The 18,020-nt window shown below is 32.0% G+C and overlaps 1 protein-coding gene across 1 annotated transcript in view; it reads left to right on the top strand.

Annotated features, from left to right (window-relative positions):
- Positions 1 to 18,020, top strand: part of Duox (dual oxidase) — a 247,583-nt gene that overhangs the window by 133,181 nt on the left and 96,382 nt on the right. The window contains 1 exon segment of the mRNA XM_085945005.1: positions 15,075 to 15,236. Coding sequence (XP_085801131.1) covers positions 15,075 to 15,236 — 162 coding nt within the window.

The following is an 18,020-nucleotide window of genomic DNA, read 5'->3' on the forward strand; positions in this document are numbered from 1 at the left end:
GAATTTTAAATAATCAATAGGTACCTACGTACCTATATAAAAAAACATTAAAATGACCAATGAATTTTCCACTTATAATAGATACATACAATTTTATAAATATCTTCATGATACTCCGTCGCAGGACGGATGTGATGTTTCATGATGCTGTGTATCGTGCGATTAACCTGTTTGATGACACCAACGGGAATGTGCTAAATAGGTCAAATTTGTAATTATTTTTTTCATTTTACTTTAACCCATAGCTTACGGGCCGCACAAAATTGTGTTTTTGCTAATTACTTTTCAAATGCAAATAAACATGTTAATTACAAAATTAATTAAAAGGGCCCGTAAGCATTGTGTTAATATTTACAACATACTTTCTTTTCTACTTTATTGTTAAGTATAATGGTTGTCATTTGTAATTAAATCATTTTTATATTTTGTATATATATTATGTATAATGGCGCATTAGCCAATCTCTGTAATGCTTTAATACTAAATTTCTAAATAAATAAACTAATTATATATAGCCTAGGAATCCTAGGATAATAATACACATTACATGACGATGATCAATCCTAAGTGGATCACATGCGCCTCCACAGGATGGAGGTTGCATTAAAAGATTTTTCATTTTAAGTGAAATGGATGTTGGCCACTTGCCCGCTATTATTTATACTCTGGGTCTAAACATACACTGACAAATCAACAGGTGAACCAGACCAAGATTTGAAACCAGGGAACCGCAACACTATAAGCCGACAGGTTACCGCTCGGCCATCGACAATTCTTACATAACATAAAAAAAATGTACCTACTGTCACCAGATGGAAAAAACCCACGGTCCGCAGTTTCAAATCACATATCCACAACCTAATCATACGCCCTTGAATTAGGGTTTACCTCCTCTGATTTACGAAATAATGTTATTGCGAAGCGCTTTGGCCAGGACGATGCGGGGCAAATCTCTCGCTGGCGACAGGAGCCGAGGAATTCTCAGAAGGCCTGCCCTAGGTACACAGCAAGCGAATGCACCGTAATTTGTTTCATCCCTTTGCCCCTCCCCGCTGTCTCGCCACCCATAGATTTGCAGATAATGAGGTCAGTGCAGATTGGGCGGCGAAAGCAAAAGTACCGCGGGCCACGGGCCACGTGCGCGGCATAGCCGGGCGGTGTTCCTTGACGCAAAAATACCGCGCTTTTCTCGATGTTGTGAATCAGTGAATCTCTTTTCCCATCATTGTGTTATTAATAATCCCTATAACCACCTCAAAACCACGCGTCGCGTCCTCGACAAAAACGTTTTCGCGCCCGTTTGGCCAATGTGTTCAAACACGTGCTCCCACATAGTGACTGTGCCATAGCTAAATCTAAGACTCCCTCAAGTGTAATTAATAATGTAACCCAACCAATGTCTGGAAAGTTAATGTAATTAAACGTCCCTGCGCAGGGAAATTGTCAAATCAAAGACGTGTTTTATCTTGAATTATATGTCCTGATGTCCACACAACCCTCAATCAAGGTGATACTCGTGAAGAACGCTGCCAGCATACATGTGAGTTCTTCACCCATTCTTCTCGGTATCACTACATAGGAAGACATTTACATTTTTATTTTAGTATTATTGATATTATGTAGGTACTTAATGAAGTGTGAAGATTATTATGAATGAATCTGTAATATGAAATGACTTGAAGCCCTGAGCGTCACTTTCTAATATTGAAACTCTATGAATGGTTTTCCTGGACATTTTTCATTTAAATTACGTATATTTTATTCAATACTACACAAGATTTAAGTTTATTTTGAAAATACGTAATTTTGACAATCTCATCAAAAAATATTGGACTGGCAAGGATATGACAAATTATTGCCAATAACTACGCTATCTTAGATTTTAAATTCCACCAAAAAATGTCTACCAGCTGGCTTTGATTCATCTTTGTTTTTTTTTTCACGTACAAATATTTTTTTTATAATTGACCAATATACAAATAAGAACGATCAATTTTTTTGTACATCATAAATTACAATCCATCTATGTACGTATAATTATAATATTTAAAATGTGTGTTCATTTTATTTTTTAATTTATTTAACTTATCGTTAATTAATTACTTAAATACAATTTTATGAAAAGTTAATTAATTATGAGTTTGTTTTACAACATGAAATGATTAATAAATTGTTATTGTTTGTATGTATTTACAATAGTATACCTTATTAACCGACATAGCAACAGCAGCTAAGTTTTAAAAGTTTCTTTATCCATAAATTATTAAAATACATTTAGCGTTCAACATGTATTAATGACATCAATCTAAATATTCGTGAAACATGACAGGCTATTATAACATACTAATTATTGATTCTATATAACCATTAATTACGGTTTTAAAAATATCAATAATATACGAATTTATTAATTGTTTTAACTGAAAATATAAACAAGTGAGTGATGTGAATTGAATGTAAATACAAGTCAGTGTTGCCAACAGTCATTCACAAAAATCTGCCATATATGGTATGAAAATAAGCTAGATGGCAGAATAAAAGATCTCTAGATATTTTCAAAAAAATATGAAATATATATAAACAAGTAGGTATAAACATTGTTTATGCAATAACAAAGGTCGACAAATAATTTAGTATTTTACAACTAAATGTGGGTGGATGTAATAATTGCGCCCAACTCATTTTTTACCACGTTTTTCTTAGCCCATATTCTTGTTTGTCCGGTAGTTGTTTATCCAGTACAAATCTTGCAATCAATTTTTTAACTAACTTTCCGACTAGCTAGACATTTGAAACTTTTAGAATATATCAGAACACGGTGCCAATGCATTCTTTTAATACTTTTAGCCATCTTTAAGTAGAATTGAATTCATTTTCAGTTAATTCTGTTTTGAATGAAAAGTTATTTCGGAAGAAATCCGTAATCCAATGCACTATTATTGGTTGCTAAGGGGGTGGTCCTAGTAACTAAATTATTAATATATACGTGCATTACTATGGAAATCAAAACGACATTTCAGTATTCTATATTTATTTGTCTGTTTGTTGCAAAATAGCAAAAAAAAATATTTGTTGACAATTGCCTTATTTGTCCTAAATTACTAATACATAGAATTGTCAAGTTTATTTGATTCAACAGAAAATTTAAAACCGTGGTATAAAAGTTCTTTTTATCTTGTAATTTTTTTAAAATTTAATTATGGCAGTTTTTGTTTAATCCAAAAAGAATTAAAAAATATTCATGTCCTTTAACAAATCTTTACATTACACTATCATCACTCGTGGCACAGCAGCCCAAAGTGGAGCATGGTCTCCTTCATTTGTCGTTTTCAGTTTGATTTAAAATTCGCTTCTTCTTCTTTTTGTGTTTTACCTCAACGACAGCGATGATGTTGGGTATGTTTTCCCTAATGTCTCTCCGGATATCTCATGATGTGACGAAAGTTTACCGACTTTGTGATTTATTTGATTATTTCTCTCATAGACCTTTCTATAAATTAATGCAAAATCACGTTTAAAAAGCCTTATTATATCTAAAAAATATGTAATTCAGGAAAACCTTAGAAATATACCTACATATAAATAAAGTTATATGAAAAAGATAGACGTAGTGGGATTAATTTTCTCAATCAGAATGAGTGCTCTAGTCTTTAAGCTATCGATTCATCTATCACTCATGCGAATTATTTCCAATAACAATGTTTTATCTGACGTACTTCAATATCCGACAATCCAAAGACGATCGGTTTCGTAACCAATTAAGAAAAATGACATTACTAACTCAATAGTAACTGACATCCGGAAATAGCCAAGTTATACTGAATAAATACTGAATAAAATCCCACGCTGGCTAAATTTTTTTTGGGATGTACATATTATGTCTCTGAAAGTTTTCTAACTAAATAATCTAACTAACATTGTTAAATCTTTTGTTTACCCACTATTGAATAAACAAATAAATTAATAAAGTCTTTCTGATCCAGTTTCCAATTAAACAAACTTTCATATTACAATCTTCTTCTTAGCGGAGGTCGCACACAATTAAGACGATCTTAGCTTTGTAATCTACTATCCGGAACAGCTTACTGGAGCTGCATTCGTACCAATCACGGAGGTTCTTAAGCCACTAAATGCGGCGTCATCCCCTGCTACGCTTACCATTGATCTTTCCCCTAAACGACAAGTTGGGGAATGCTGTACTTTTGTCCTCTCACAATGTGGCCGAGATACTGTAGTTTCTTGCGCATCTATTCTATACACAATACACCAGCCGCTATCGGCAGCTATCGAGGGTAGTTTTTCATATTTTTGTATCGAAGTATTTGCACCTATTGTAAAAATTATAATAGGTTAATTGTAATTGTTACAATAAGTGCTATGTTTTAACAGCACCTCTCTTGCGTGTACTAAATTTTAGAGCGAGATAGACAGTTTTGACTGTTTACATGGCTAACTTATTGTAACAATTAATTATAATACTTCGATACAAACATATGAAAAACTACCCTCTATAGCTGCCGATACAGTTTTGTGTATAGAATAGATGCGCTGGTTTTGATACTATGCAGAACTTCTCGATCCTTTCCCATTCAATTAAGAACTTCAAAATTTGTCACTAGGTCAGTCCAAGGAATTTTAAAGATGTGTCTATACAGCTACATCTCGAAAGCTTCAACTCTACGTGACATCTTTGGTTTATTATATATATTATAATATACAACTTAAATGGTTTTTCTTCAATATCTTTTATTTGTGTAAGTTTTTAATTTCAATAAACAATGTTAAATAAATAATCGATGATTGATTAATATAAGAAAACACCTTGAGTAGGTACTGTGTTCCCAGAACCTTTCAATATAACATTACGTAACATTTTCGTTATACCATCTAATTTAATTCTCCACGCTTTGATGTAATTCAAATCCATTAATCAGATAGTATCATCTTTATGAGGCGGTGTATTGTTCACATAAAAGTATCTGCAAGTAACGCATTACGTAAGTGATTTTAATTTTGGCGTGACCTGAAGAGCTATATCGCTTTTACATTGATCTAGATTCGGATTCAAGGATACCAACTTACAGATCGCATCGATATTATAATATATATTTGATATCAGAGAGGCGATTGAGTATTCTCCAAGAAACATTAAACGGTTGTCCTTTCACATCCAGTGTTATAGTCGCTTATATGTAAATTGTACGTAAAACAATTCACCGTGGCTAGAGTTGGGTATTTCCCGAGAAAATCTCAATCTCGAGATTCGGGATTTCCCGAAATGATGAAATTTTGAATTCTTGAGAGTCGGGATTTCCAGAAAAGAATTCTTGAAATAGGTATCGGAAGATTTAAAAAAAAACCTGTAAAAAAATCCTAAAATCAGTGTAAAAACAGACAAATTCCAAAAAATATGTTTTTTTTATTTATCTAAGAAGACAAACATAATTATAGAAGTAGGAAAACAAAAATAATTCAAAAAATTACTTATTAAAATAGAATTTCAAAAAACACAGACTGTCAATCGCTGCGTCTGACAATCGCGTACGTTTTTGAGACACAAAATTCCCTGATGTTGAAAAATTGCGCTCATTTTGAGTTGAAGTTGGCTTAATTGTGTTAAATGCTCCGATCAGTCTTTGAACGTTTCATGTTTTCTGCGTAATTTTTTCATATAGAAAAATCGTTTTGTCAATTATTATTTGATAATAAAGAAATCCCGAATCTCGAGAAAAGATTCTCGGGATCCGGGATTTCCCGAAATGTTAAAAATCTCAATTCTCAAGATTCGGGATAAAAATCTCGAAAATTTCTCGAGAATTCCCGTCGGGAAATTCCCGAAACCCACCTCTGACCGTGGCACAGTTTGCCGTGAGCTTTCTTATCGAAAAGAGATAATCGCTCACCAATTTTATTAGATTCAATATAAGTTTCCGGACACGGTTATAGTGACATTTGCATTATAATATGAATGTTTTGAACCCAATACAAATTTACCATGTTTCGTGTTCAAAATTGACAACGTATGTAGTAATTTATATATAAGCTGGCGTCGATCCACTCCGGGATGTCTGAGATGTTTTCAATTTATATATTATTGTGTTCAATAAAGAATGTAACATTCTCATATTATGGGGAATTATTTATTGGATAACATTAAATTAAATTATATATTTTATTATTAATTTTAATAAAAACGAAAATTTTATTCAGTTTCAGTTGAGGCGGATGAAACCGGTACAGTTATTTAATACAACGCGGGATCAGTACAATATAATTCGCGTTTTTATTAAAATTTATAATACAATGCATTTCCGCCTTGAATTGACAGTTAATACAATAAAAGAAATTATATCATTATTTATCTCGGTGTGTCTTGCTGTCTGTAACCCAGTGAAGAAAAAAAATATAAACGAAACTGTGCTGGGGAGAGAGAGAGAAAAAAATATATTAACACGAGTAAGTTGAGAGAAAATCAGGGAAATCAGAAATAAAGGTAGCTGAAATACCTGAGAGAAGCAGGCAGCCGGTCTCGAGTATGGAATAATGCGGGATAAATTTAAACACGTGTCAAAAATACGTCATACGTCAAATACTGACAACTGCTCTCGGTTTATACATTGACGCTCATTTAAAATTGGTGTATTACACACACGAAATTAGATAAATTAATAAATATATAATTAAATAATGCGTGGTTCATTTTCATAGGACACATTCAAAACCCTGCGTCAAGATTTACTGTATTATTGCCTATAGGAAATCTATTTATTATCTGTTCTGTGGAGAAAACTTACTTAAATGTATCTGAGAGAAAAGGAGATAGAGTATAATTAACAATATAATGGCAAGGTAAGACATAAGATACAATAATATAAAGGTATGAGAGAGAGAGGGAGACAGGGAGAAGACGTATTAAAGGGGTAATGTATGGTAACGTATTAAAAGTGGTAAGGCGAGAGACGCGCGTAAATTTGCATGCGAATGAGTTTTCGTCTTTGTTGAGCGCATCGACAATAACGTTGACAGATGACACTGCCACTTGGTATTTTTTTTGTCTAGTTGTTTAATAAACCGCACTTTATAGTTACACTAATTCATTTACAAAATCCAGCATGAGCAGTAAAGAAAAAAATAATATTGAATTAATGATTGAGATGAATAAATGCATTTACGAATTTATAGAAACGTTACAGTTTGAGAAACTATTTTTTATTCTGTTAAGTCGAGTTAAAGTTTATTACTTAAATGGCATTCAATGTATTTCTTAACTATTAAGTCTGCCTTCGTCACGTTGACGGCAGGTAGCGACATATACCTATTACGGTACCTGTTACACTTAATTGGATCATACTTATGAATTGCACTGATGGCCAGCGCTGACAGTTGGTACGTGGTGCGTGCTAATAAGCCACCTTTCGTAATTAATGGAGTTGCTTACTTCACACGTCTCCGAAGGTACTCTATATCCTTTGCCAGCATCTCAGATAGTCGCTATCAGGCTTTTACTGTTTATTTATATGTTAGCAATGTATTAAATTAAATGATTCAAGAATTTAACGAAAAAAATAAATAGAAGTAATAAAATAATTAGTTCTTTACGGAATTTATTATATATATGCATTATTATGATTTTGAAACAAAACTGTGTGATTGTTTATATTTGGTTATTTTAATATTGCATAAATTACGCTTAAATTACGCTTTTATCAAAAGGTTCACCATAAGCTTTTGTATCAGAAAGAGGTAGCCGTATAGCATTGAGATCAAAGAAATGACTAAAAATTATTCATAGATCCTCACTTTGAAGTAAAGTTGTAGCTATGTTGCAAAACCGTTTTGATGCGATGCTTGTTTTCAGATAGGTATCTTCCAATTGTATTAGATTCAATTGGGAAATTAATTTTATATTGATTGGTTTGATTTGACACTTACTAACCTACTTTTACTAAACCAAGAGATGTCACGGAGACTTGAAGCTTTCGAGATGTGGCTGTACAGACGCATCCTCAAAATTCCTTGGACTGATCGGGTGACAAATGTTGAAGTTCTCAATCGAATGGGAAAGGACCGAGAAGTTCTACGTAGTATCAAAACCAGGACACTACAATACCTCGGCCACATTATGAGAGGACAAAAATACAGCATTCCCCAACTCGTCATTCAAGGAAAGATCAATGAGAAGCGTAGCAGAGGACAGCGCCGCATTTTGTGGCTTAAGAACCTCCGTGATTGGTACGAGTGCAGCTCCACCGAATTGTTCCGTGTAGCAGACGACAAAGATAAGATCGCCTTGATGGTGGCCGACCTCCGCTAGGGGATGGCACAATAAGAAGAAGAACCTACTTTTGAATATTTCAGAATTCTACGATATTATTGTAATTTACTTACCTACTTATTTCTTTCGTTCCTTTGTATATCGGTGGTTTTTATTTTTTTATTAGTAAGTATTTTTTGTAAGTCCTTTATTTCGTCCGTCTCTTCGCTGGAGAATATGGACACCACACCGCGCCTTCAAAAACCCCTGTCGCTTGCCAATCTTCTTGCGTCAATCCAGGTTTACCAGAATCCCGTAGTTTTCCGTATACACTATATAGATAGTACCTATTTAGCGGCCTTCTGGGACGCTTGCATCCGGCTGGCTTGAAGAACGGGCAAACCAGATTGAGGTTATCTTCTAGCATCCGCAGCAGGTGGCCGAGCCAAGTCCAACATGGCTTCTTCACTCTCAGCGTAATGAGAGGTTGTTTGGTTTGTTCTATTATCTCCTCGATACTCCTTAAGTCTTAATATAATACCTACTTAATTTATAAATTAAATATAAATCTCAAGGATATACGGCTATCTGTTTTCGATACAACTCCGGAACCCCCCTTAAATGCGCGCCTGCCTTTATGGCTTTCAGTATAAAACTATGTTACTGCATAATAGATAATGCCATATCAATATACGGTATCTGACACAACACCAGAGTTTACTTCCGAATAAAAAAAATTAAATGGTTTTGCTATAAAAGCTCGCAACACTTCGTTATGTAAGATGCCAACATTTTATGACAGCGACACAAGCCAGATGTCACCTGCAGGCAATGTTTACAACCTGCTTATTAAATTGAATTAATTCGTCTAACTAAGAATCAATGATAATCTCGTTAATACAACTATAATTATTATAACAGCATTTCTTGTATTTACTTATAATTTAATGTATTATTTATAAAACATAGTAGGTAGTTCAAGAAATAAGTAAAATATCATGTTATTATATTTTATTTATACTAATTATGTAAGGCTGCCTTATAGAGTTACGGATGTAACGCGCACTGTGGATGCATGTTGCACATTTTCGTCCATATATTTACAGTGCTTTATCCTATTCTGCTCGTTTTTCATGACGACATAAAATACTTTGGAGAAAATCATGCAATTCTCAAAGATCTATACAATATTATATTCAATAATTTATGTACATATTATATACTAAGAACATGTATTTTTTTACGCAATCAAAAATAAAACTAGAAAATTCGCTTAAGTGGTTAATTAAATGCCATTAAAATACATTAAAGTCATTAATCAAAACAAAATACCATTGGGCTTAGTCACCATCTCACGCATCATTAAATTGATAAAATAATCGATGACATAAGAAGAACCTAAGGATTACTTTCGTATCAAAATATTTTATTTAACAGGCGATTGTTTTATAATTAAGAATACTTTTTAATGTTAAGTAAAATTTACTGAGTAGGTATTGTTTAATAGGTAGTAATTTACCCACAATTGTTATTCCATCTAGGCCTCCAGAGCATGGACCATTTATTTTACTAATGAATTATTTTAAAATACATAAATTTAATAGACATCAGAGAGATACCTACTTATTAGAAACAAAACTTAGAAAAAATATTTGGGCAGAGGAATTCGAAGTCACATCTTTCACTTTCCTTGTGACTGCCCTAACTTTTACGCTGTTGATCCGTCTATGTATTATGTGAAATCTTTCAAATAGTTTCGTTTTATCAAATGAGGGGGGAGGGAATAAAATAATATATTTTTTTTTTCAATATTACCCATTGGCACGCCAACCATTATTAAAAATATTCTTTTAATGTTTTGGTACGCATGCATTATATGGTTCGCCACCGCTGGCCTAGACATTGCAGGCTTTGCCATTCTTATTCGCCTAATGTCTTAGATTTTAAGTCTTTTTCAGGCTTTTTGCTAGGCGGTAGCACTGCTGGTTGCGTTTTAATCAAGTGATAAATGTATGCAGTTTTAGACATTTCCAAAGTAAAAACTTGCTTGTTTAAGCATGCATTGACGATACATTTAATATTCCCGGTGAGGACACAATATAGTTAATTGTAGTCATTGCCTGGATGTCTGTGATTGTTCAAAATTACTAACAAACACCTTGTATGAAAAATCAAGGATATGATTATTAATGTTTAAAAAAAAAAATCAACCAATACAAATTGAAATTAATGAAAAAAAAATATGAAAATATTTTTGTTGCTTATTTTAGATAATATAATACTTATATTATAATGCATAATAATGAGTCCTTGATAAACATGAATAAATATGAATTTATTAACCATTAGTTTTTGCATACTTTGTCATTTAAAAGGGCATAAAGTTATGTATTTTATATTAAAATTATGTAATGATCATAAAATTTAATATAGTCATATACATATTTCCTGTAATAAAATATCGGAAAAATACAGTTGCGGTTGGAAAAATAACGGTATGAAGGTAAATTAAAAATTCAATCAATTTTCATTTAAGAAAACCGGTCAATAATTAACAAACAATATTATGAATATAATTATATTACCATATTAAATTTATTGAAACGATTACTGTGGATGTGAGTAATACATTAAAACATATTTATACATTCTTCATAATTGTACGTTATCTTCGAGCGTTAAAATGTTTTAAGGTCACCAAAACAAAGGCACATTACTTAAATACAAAAAAATATTTTAATGTTCTATGTCGAAAAAAAACATCATAATATTAGCTACATGTTGTTCCAAAATGAGTAAAATTAATTATTTACACAAAATGAAGAGAAAAAATAGTAATTTAGACAACGAATTATATTACCATCTTTATTGAACATACATTATTTGAAAACACTTCTTACTTAGACTATGACTTCTAGAATATACCTAACCAATAGAAAAAATCGAAAATCGAAAAAAAGACGCCTAGTGGGATTCACACCGCTGCAAATAAATCGTACTTCTCATTGCTGCCCATATTTAAATCCAGAAATGTCCATAGAAAAACTAAGACCCGGCTTTATAAAACCGTCATACGCACAGTCGTTGCATACGGGTGCGAGTCATAGACGTTAAATGTGAAAGCAGCTGAAATGGTGAATTGCTTTGAGATAAAGATCCTGATGCGGATATACGGACCCATGAATGATGGTGGGGAGTGAAGAATTAGGTACAACACGGAACTATACCGCTTATGCCAAGATTCAAAACTCTCCACCTTCATAAAACTCCAGAGGCTGAACTGGGCAGGCCATGTCCAGCGCATGCCTGAGTCACGGATACCGAAGAAGATCCTCGAAGGAAATCGAGAGGGGGAAAGGAGGACCGTTCCGGCTGGAGGACGGCGGTGGAGGAGGCCATAGCTCGACTTGAGCTGTAGCGCCATCGAAGAAGAAGAAGGAGAAGAAGAAGCGGGATTCACACAGAATATGTGCTCTACCAACTAACTTATGTATTTCCTATCTAATTGCGACGAAATATACTAGTAGTTTTAATAGTTCTCTTTTTCTTTTTTACAAATGCTTTCTAAATTGGGTTAATTTTTGTATTTTAAATCAAAGTATTATTTACTTTAATTGCTATCCGGTGTCAGTATCTCTCCTAATTTTAGTTATAACGTTCTTGAGGGCTCGAATCCCGCTGGGTGTCGTATTTTTTTCAAAAATATTTTTTCTAGTTGTTAATTAATACTTCTATGACATGATTTCAAATTATGTACGAAATATTTGTATTCATAAAAGCTTAATTTCTCGTTTTTCAAAATGTAACATCATAATTATTACAGGTTTGTTATCATTATTTTATTACATGTCGTATAACCGGTTCTGAAAAATTAGTACTTTGGTCGTAAAATAGACTGTTATAAATGATATACAGACATAAATATCATTATTGAATATAATATTTTAAAGATAAATATAGCATTTTTATATACATATTGTAACCTCCGTAACGCCCTATATGGCTGGGAAGGAAATTTCTCGATTGGAGGCAATAAATATTCTGACCTCAGATATGTACATAAATTATACTAGGTACTTTGATTAGAACTAGTAAAAAAATATGTGTAAAATTGAAAAAGGAAGCACTAAATTGGGTCTTCGGTTCAAGCGCCAATGACTTCCATAGCTGCAAGAAGGAAATTTGGCGAAAAATTGTAATGTCCAAAAACACTGTAGGGGAGAGTAGGGAGATATGGGACAATTTTATTAAAAGTAGAAAATGAAGATGTCTTTAATGGAATTTATTCAAAATAACCACAGAATTATTACACTAATACCTTACATAATTTAACTAAATAATTTTATATAAGTTATCGTGTATATTAAATGACTTATAAGACATTTTGGTAGCATGTCGACATTGCCCGATTCCTCCCCATAATTGGGTAGTATGGGACAGCTATGTAGGAGGTATGGGACATACTATGGAATTTAAACTGAGTTAATTAACTTCCCCAAAACGATCAAATCTTATTTCATACGCATGTATTTCTTTCATTCTTTATGTACCACCAAGTTTTTGAGGTGGTGGTAACACAAAAATCATATTACTCGGTGCTACCAAAGAACGATCTTCCTGAATTGGAAAAACAAAGCCAATCCTCTTTCTCAGAAAGTTCATAGTTAAAAAATCCTTGTTTCGTGATATTTTCTCAATCTAACCTACATAATGAATAATTTTTCTTGGTATTCTTGTTCAATTTCTTGGTATGGGATTGCCATTGAATTGAATTGTCCCTAACCTCCTGCATACACATTAAATAACAAAAGTTACAGGTTTAAATAATCCGCTTATAGGTCATGTACACATCTGTAAATATACGAGCCATCATCATAGTTTTCAATAAAATTTATAATATAATTTTACCTTTACTCAACAGTCTCCCAGAAGAATAAATTATTTACGTCGAATTTTACTTTTTATGCATAAAAACGAAGAGTAATGTTTATATCGGCAACACTTCTACTCTGACTGAATTTTACACCATGCGGACAACAACAACATCTTTTGACAATAATAAGAAGTTATAAAAGGCACCAAATTCATAGTTATAGATATAAGTACTGTCCCATTTCTCCTGCGTACCATACCTCCCCACTCTCCCCTAAGCCTTCTCACCGTGATATGGATAATCGCAACATTACAAAAACTGCTACAAAAAGTTGTTCAAAGATTGATATTTTTAATCTTCCCTGCTAAGTAAAAGGTTTTAGTGAAATGCGAACCCAAGTTTTCCCATTCCTCTCTCTTATATTATGTAAAATTATTATATTGTTTTGACATATTTTAAAAAATAAACACTATCTTTTAACTTAACAGGGTAGTAAAGTGTTGAAACGTGTACTTAGTACAATGGAATAATACAACATATTAAATGATCCTGATCAGTGATCACATTTTGTCAAATTAATTTGATGCACTATTATATTGGTCACAATATGTGTATAAAATATTATGACGGCATCATTCATTAAAAATAACACATTATTATTAATAACCTTTTCTTTAATAATATTGAATGACCTTAGAGAAAAACTTTTTGTTAAAATATATATTAAGTACATAAATGATTGCCAAAAAATAATAATAATATGAAATAAAACAGTGATGTCGTAACTTTGTAATGATGGATCGCCAAGATTGTTTCAAATCGGACAATCGATTATCAAAATAACATTTTATAAAATACAATATTAGAGAATTTTTGTTTCGACATTTTTTGAACTATATTGTAACACGAAATATTGCAGGTACCTGTGTCAAATTCTCACGCTTTAAATATATACAGGTACTGAATTTTAATTAATCAACGTCTCGCCAAAGCGATGAGCATCTTTTGGTATTTTTATTGTTGATATCTTTTTTATCATATTTTAGACATAACAATAAATAGTTTGATTTTATTATTGCAAAAAAACAGTCACATATTAATATATTTCATTGAGAATTATATATTATAGAAACAATAATAATAATAAAAGAGTAAAACAAAATAAGTGATAAAGTGTAAGATTAAACGATATAAGTATGTACCTACATATTATATTTATATAAATCAATAAAATCTTTTTTTCTTTTTTCGACCATGTCTGATCATAATAGTGTCATATGGGCCTCCACAGAGTGGAGATTTGTATTAACAGGTTTTGTTTTAACGAGAAATGGATGTCAGCCACTTGCTCAACCTATTAGGTCTATACTCTGACTCGTACACAAACGGAAAAACAATTTATGTGTACTTGCCAGCCCCAGGATTCGAACCTGGTATCCACGACATTATAGGCTGACGCTTAATCCGTTCGGCCACCGTGGGCGTATATGTATATGTATGTTCAGTATATGGAATGTTACACTCCCAAAATCTTTTGAATTATTCGTTGAATAAAAAAATGGTTTATTGAAAATTGTTAGCAAGTTCAAGTTGACGTTATAACTAAAATATTTGGCGAGAGCCAGGCGTCGGTTAGTAATTAAGGTAATTGATATTCCTTGATTTAATATACAAAAACCGATAGTCAATAATAACGCAATTTGATATGCTTTCATGTATATATAACCTACTAGTTTAGTTCGTAGCATAATTGGTTAATGCACAGTTGGCGGGTTATAGCCCGTCGAGCAGCGTATTTTTTTTCAAATATGATGTTTTCTGGTGGGTATATATATATCTGAGGTGTATTCAAGTTATGAATGTAGAATGTTTTGTGTTTTTTTTTCTAAATAATTTAATTAATCAACATAACATATTTAAAATGTATGTATTTTTCTTTCTTTTTAGGAAATCACTTAACACGAAAGACACCTTCAGCATATGCTGACGGAGTCTACATGATGGCCGGTCTCAACAGGCCGAGTCCACGAAAGCTCTCCCAAATCTTCATGAGGGGGCAGGATGGAATGGGTTCCACCATGAACCGTACTGCCATCCTTGCATTTTTCGGTAAGTTACATTACAACCCTACATAATAATATTATTGATAACAAAATGAATTTTAGTAGGTATAAATAATCGAACCATTACCCGCAATACCGAAGTAACAAAAAGTTTGGCTTTATTACCGTAGGAGTCGTGAATTCGAAATTCTCGGCTGACTCAGTTTCAAATATTATTTAATTTTCGATGTTTTTTTTTATGCAAACTGTTGATATTAATTTTACTCAATATGATAAGTGAATTTCTAACAACAATTATTATAAAAAGCTCTATTTGTATTTACTCTATGGATGCCAATAATATGTTCACAAATTTACCTTTTTACTACTTAGTTTGATTCCCGTCGGCCAGGCTTAAATCGAATAGTTTTTTTCTTCAATAACAATAATAATCTATGCGTATTTTATAAACATACATCGAGAATGGAGAATCTTTTCATATGACAATTGCATTGACTGGTATATAGTAGGTATTGTTTGATAGGTAGTAATTTACCCACAATTTTTATTCCATCTAGGCCTGCAGAGCATGGACCATTTATTTTACTAATGAATAATGTTACAATGCATAAATTTAATAGACATCAGAAAGATACCTACCTATTAGAAACAAAACTTAGAAAAAATATTTGGACAGAGGAATTCAAAGTCACATCTTTCACTTTCCTTGTGACTGCCCTAACTTTTACACTGTCGATCCGTCTATGTATTATGTGAAATCTTTCAAATTGTTTCGTTTTATCAAACTAACAAAAAAATCGGTACCTATCGATTAGCAGTAGTAGATTAGCATAACTGATTGTCTTCATTGCTGTTTTGAACACTTAGTAAGAAACCAGTGACATTAAATACTATTAATAATTGGTGAAGGATGGAGGAACGCCATGGTGATTTGACATAAATAGAGCACAGTCATAATTATTTGTTTTCATTGAACTAAAAATACAAATTGCAGATGATGTTGGTTAGTTTAGAAATTTGCCAATTTTAGAGAGAGAATACAAAATTAATGTGAAATGGCTTATGTACCCTACCGGATATCGTGTAGCCATAGTACGGATTCCGAGTATGGAAAAATATGGGATACACTTAAACGTGTTAAATAATATGTTATTTTCAATAGGTAATTACGTCTGTCTTATAAAATACATGACTATAATAATTAATAGTATTGTACATATTATATTCAGATAGGTATAATATTATGTATTTAAATCGATGAACAGTCTTTTAAAAAGAAATAATCAATTTAATTAAAGGTTGTAATTATTATATAGATGAAAAGTATATAAATATAAATGGTATGTTGTGTCTTTAAAAATATTATATCGTCATTTTGAAGGATAACTAGGCAAATACCAATATTTTCTCTAATATCACAATCAATCCAATATCGGTAGCTACTAGTCGGACACATTATAATGAATCGAATTGTTTATTATTTCATATCTAATTTTCATATTTAAATAATGTCAAAAAATGTTAAAATAAGATACTTACAATAATTATTATCAAGTCACATTTTTATATTCGAACGATAAAAAATTTCTAAAGTATGAATAGGTAAGTCATAGTTTGTTGATAGTTGATAGATCTAAAATATGTCGTGACAATACCTAACCATAGTGACATTAGCCACGGCCCACTAGTAAGGATTATTTTGCTTGGTGAAATATTGCTTCGTTTTGTAATTTCCTTCGTTTTCTATTAGTTGTCAAAAAAAAAATTTAAGTACTTATTTTTAAATTTTTTATTTGGTATTATTTAGTTTATGTGAAAACGATTTTCTAAATATTTGAATATTTTTGTTGATGTGAATTTTGACTAACGCGATTTGCGATTAGTTTTCACCATTCTTATTCTCTACTTTTATCGTCGACTGAAATATAAATTATGTAAGTAAAACATAAAAATGCCTGTGGAACGATTCCTCTGAAATACTTAACACTTTAAAAGTAGGGCAATTTATAATATTTGTATTTATTAATAATGAGTCGTTCGTATTAAATTATTAATTTAATCTGTTTCGCGTTGTCCATACAAATTTAAAGTGTTTAAAGTAACGTTGTCTCGAAATAAAATAACGGAGTGCCATGCAATTCAGAAAATATGTCATCTTAAGTTAAAATAAATTAGTACTCCTGCACTGTAATGTAATGCATGTTCAATTATTTATTGGGCCCTGTATTTTCGAGCACGTATGATGCTGTGATTTCGTTCGGTATACCTACACAATATCTTAATACAGATCAAAATAAAGAGGAGTCTAGGGTCATATATTACTCATGATATATAATATTGATAAAGTTTACTTTCGTTTATTTAGTTTAGATAATAATTCGATAAAATCTATGTCAGTGCATGAGTGCATGTTATCTTTTTTGTGAAATATCTTTAATAAAATAATATAACATATTATTTTATGTTCAGTAAATTAAAACAGTGAACTTATGTTACCATGTCCGATCCTAATAAGATCATAATATGGGCCTCCACAGAGTGGATGTTTGTATTAACAGATTTTTGTTTTTACGAGAAATGGATGTTAGCCTGTTAGGGCCATACGTTGTCACAGACACAATTTAAGTTAAACCCTCCAAACCAAACCCGCCCCGTATCACACTCGGTCTTAATCGAGCGTATCACAGGACACTACAGTGACGATGTGAGGCATTTATTTAAGGTATGACTGGGAATGTCCTGGGGGCAGGTGCCCAAGACTGAAGTTGCTACGCTCTAAATGAGCTCTGACTGAGTTTAAAGAATTTACTCTAATGCAAAATGCCGGGGA

This window comes from Rhyacophila brunnea, unplaced genomic scaffold (assembly GCF_057557595.1).
Source record: "Rhyacophila brunnea isolate RB1 unplaced genomic scaffold, BYU_Rbru_1.0 scaffold_17, whole genome shotgun sequence".
Lineage (NCBI taxonomy): Eukaryota > Metazoa > Arthropoda > Insecta > Trichoptera > Rhyacophilidae > Rhyacophila > Rhyacophila brunnea.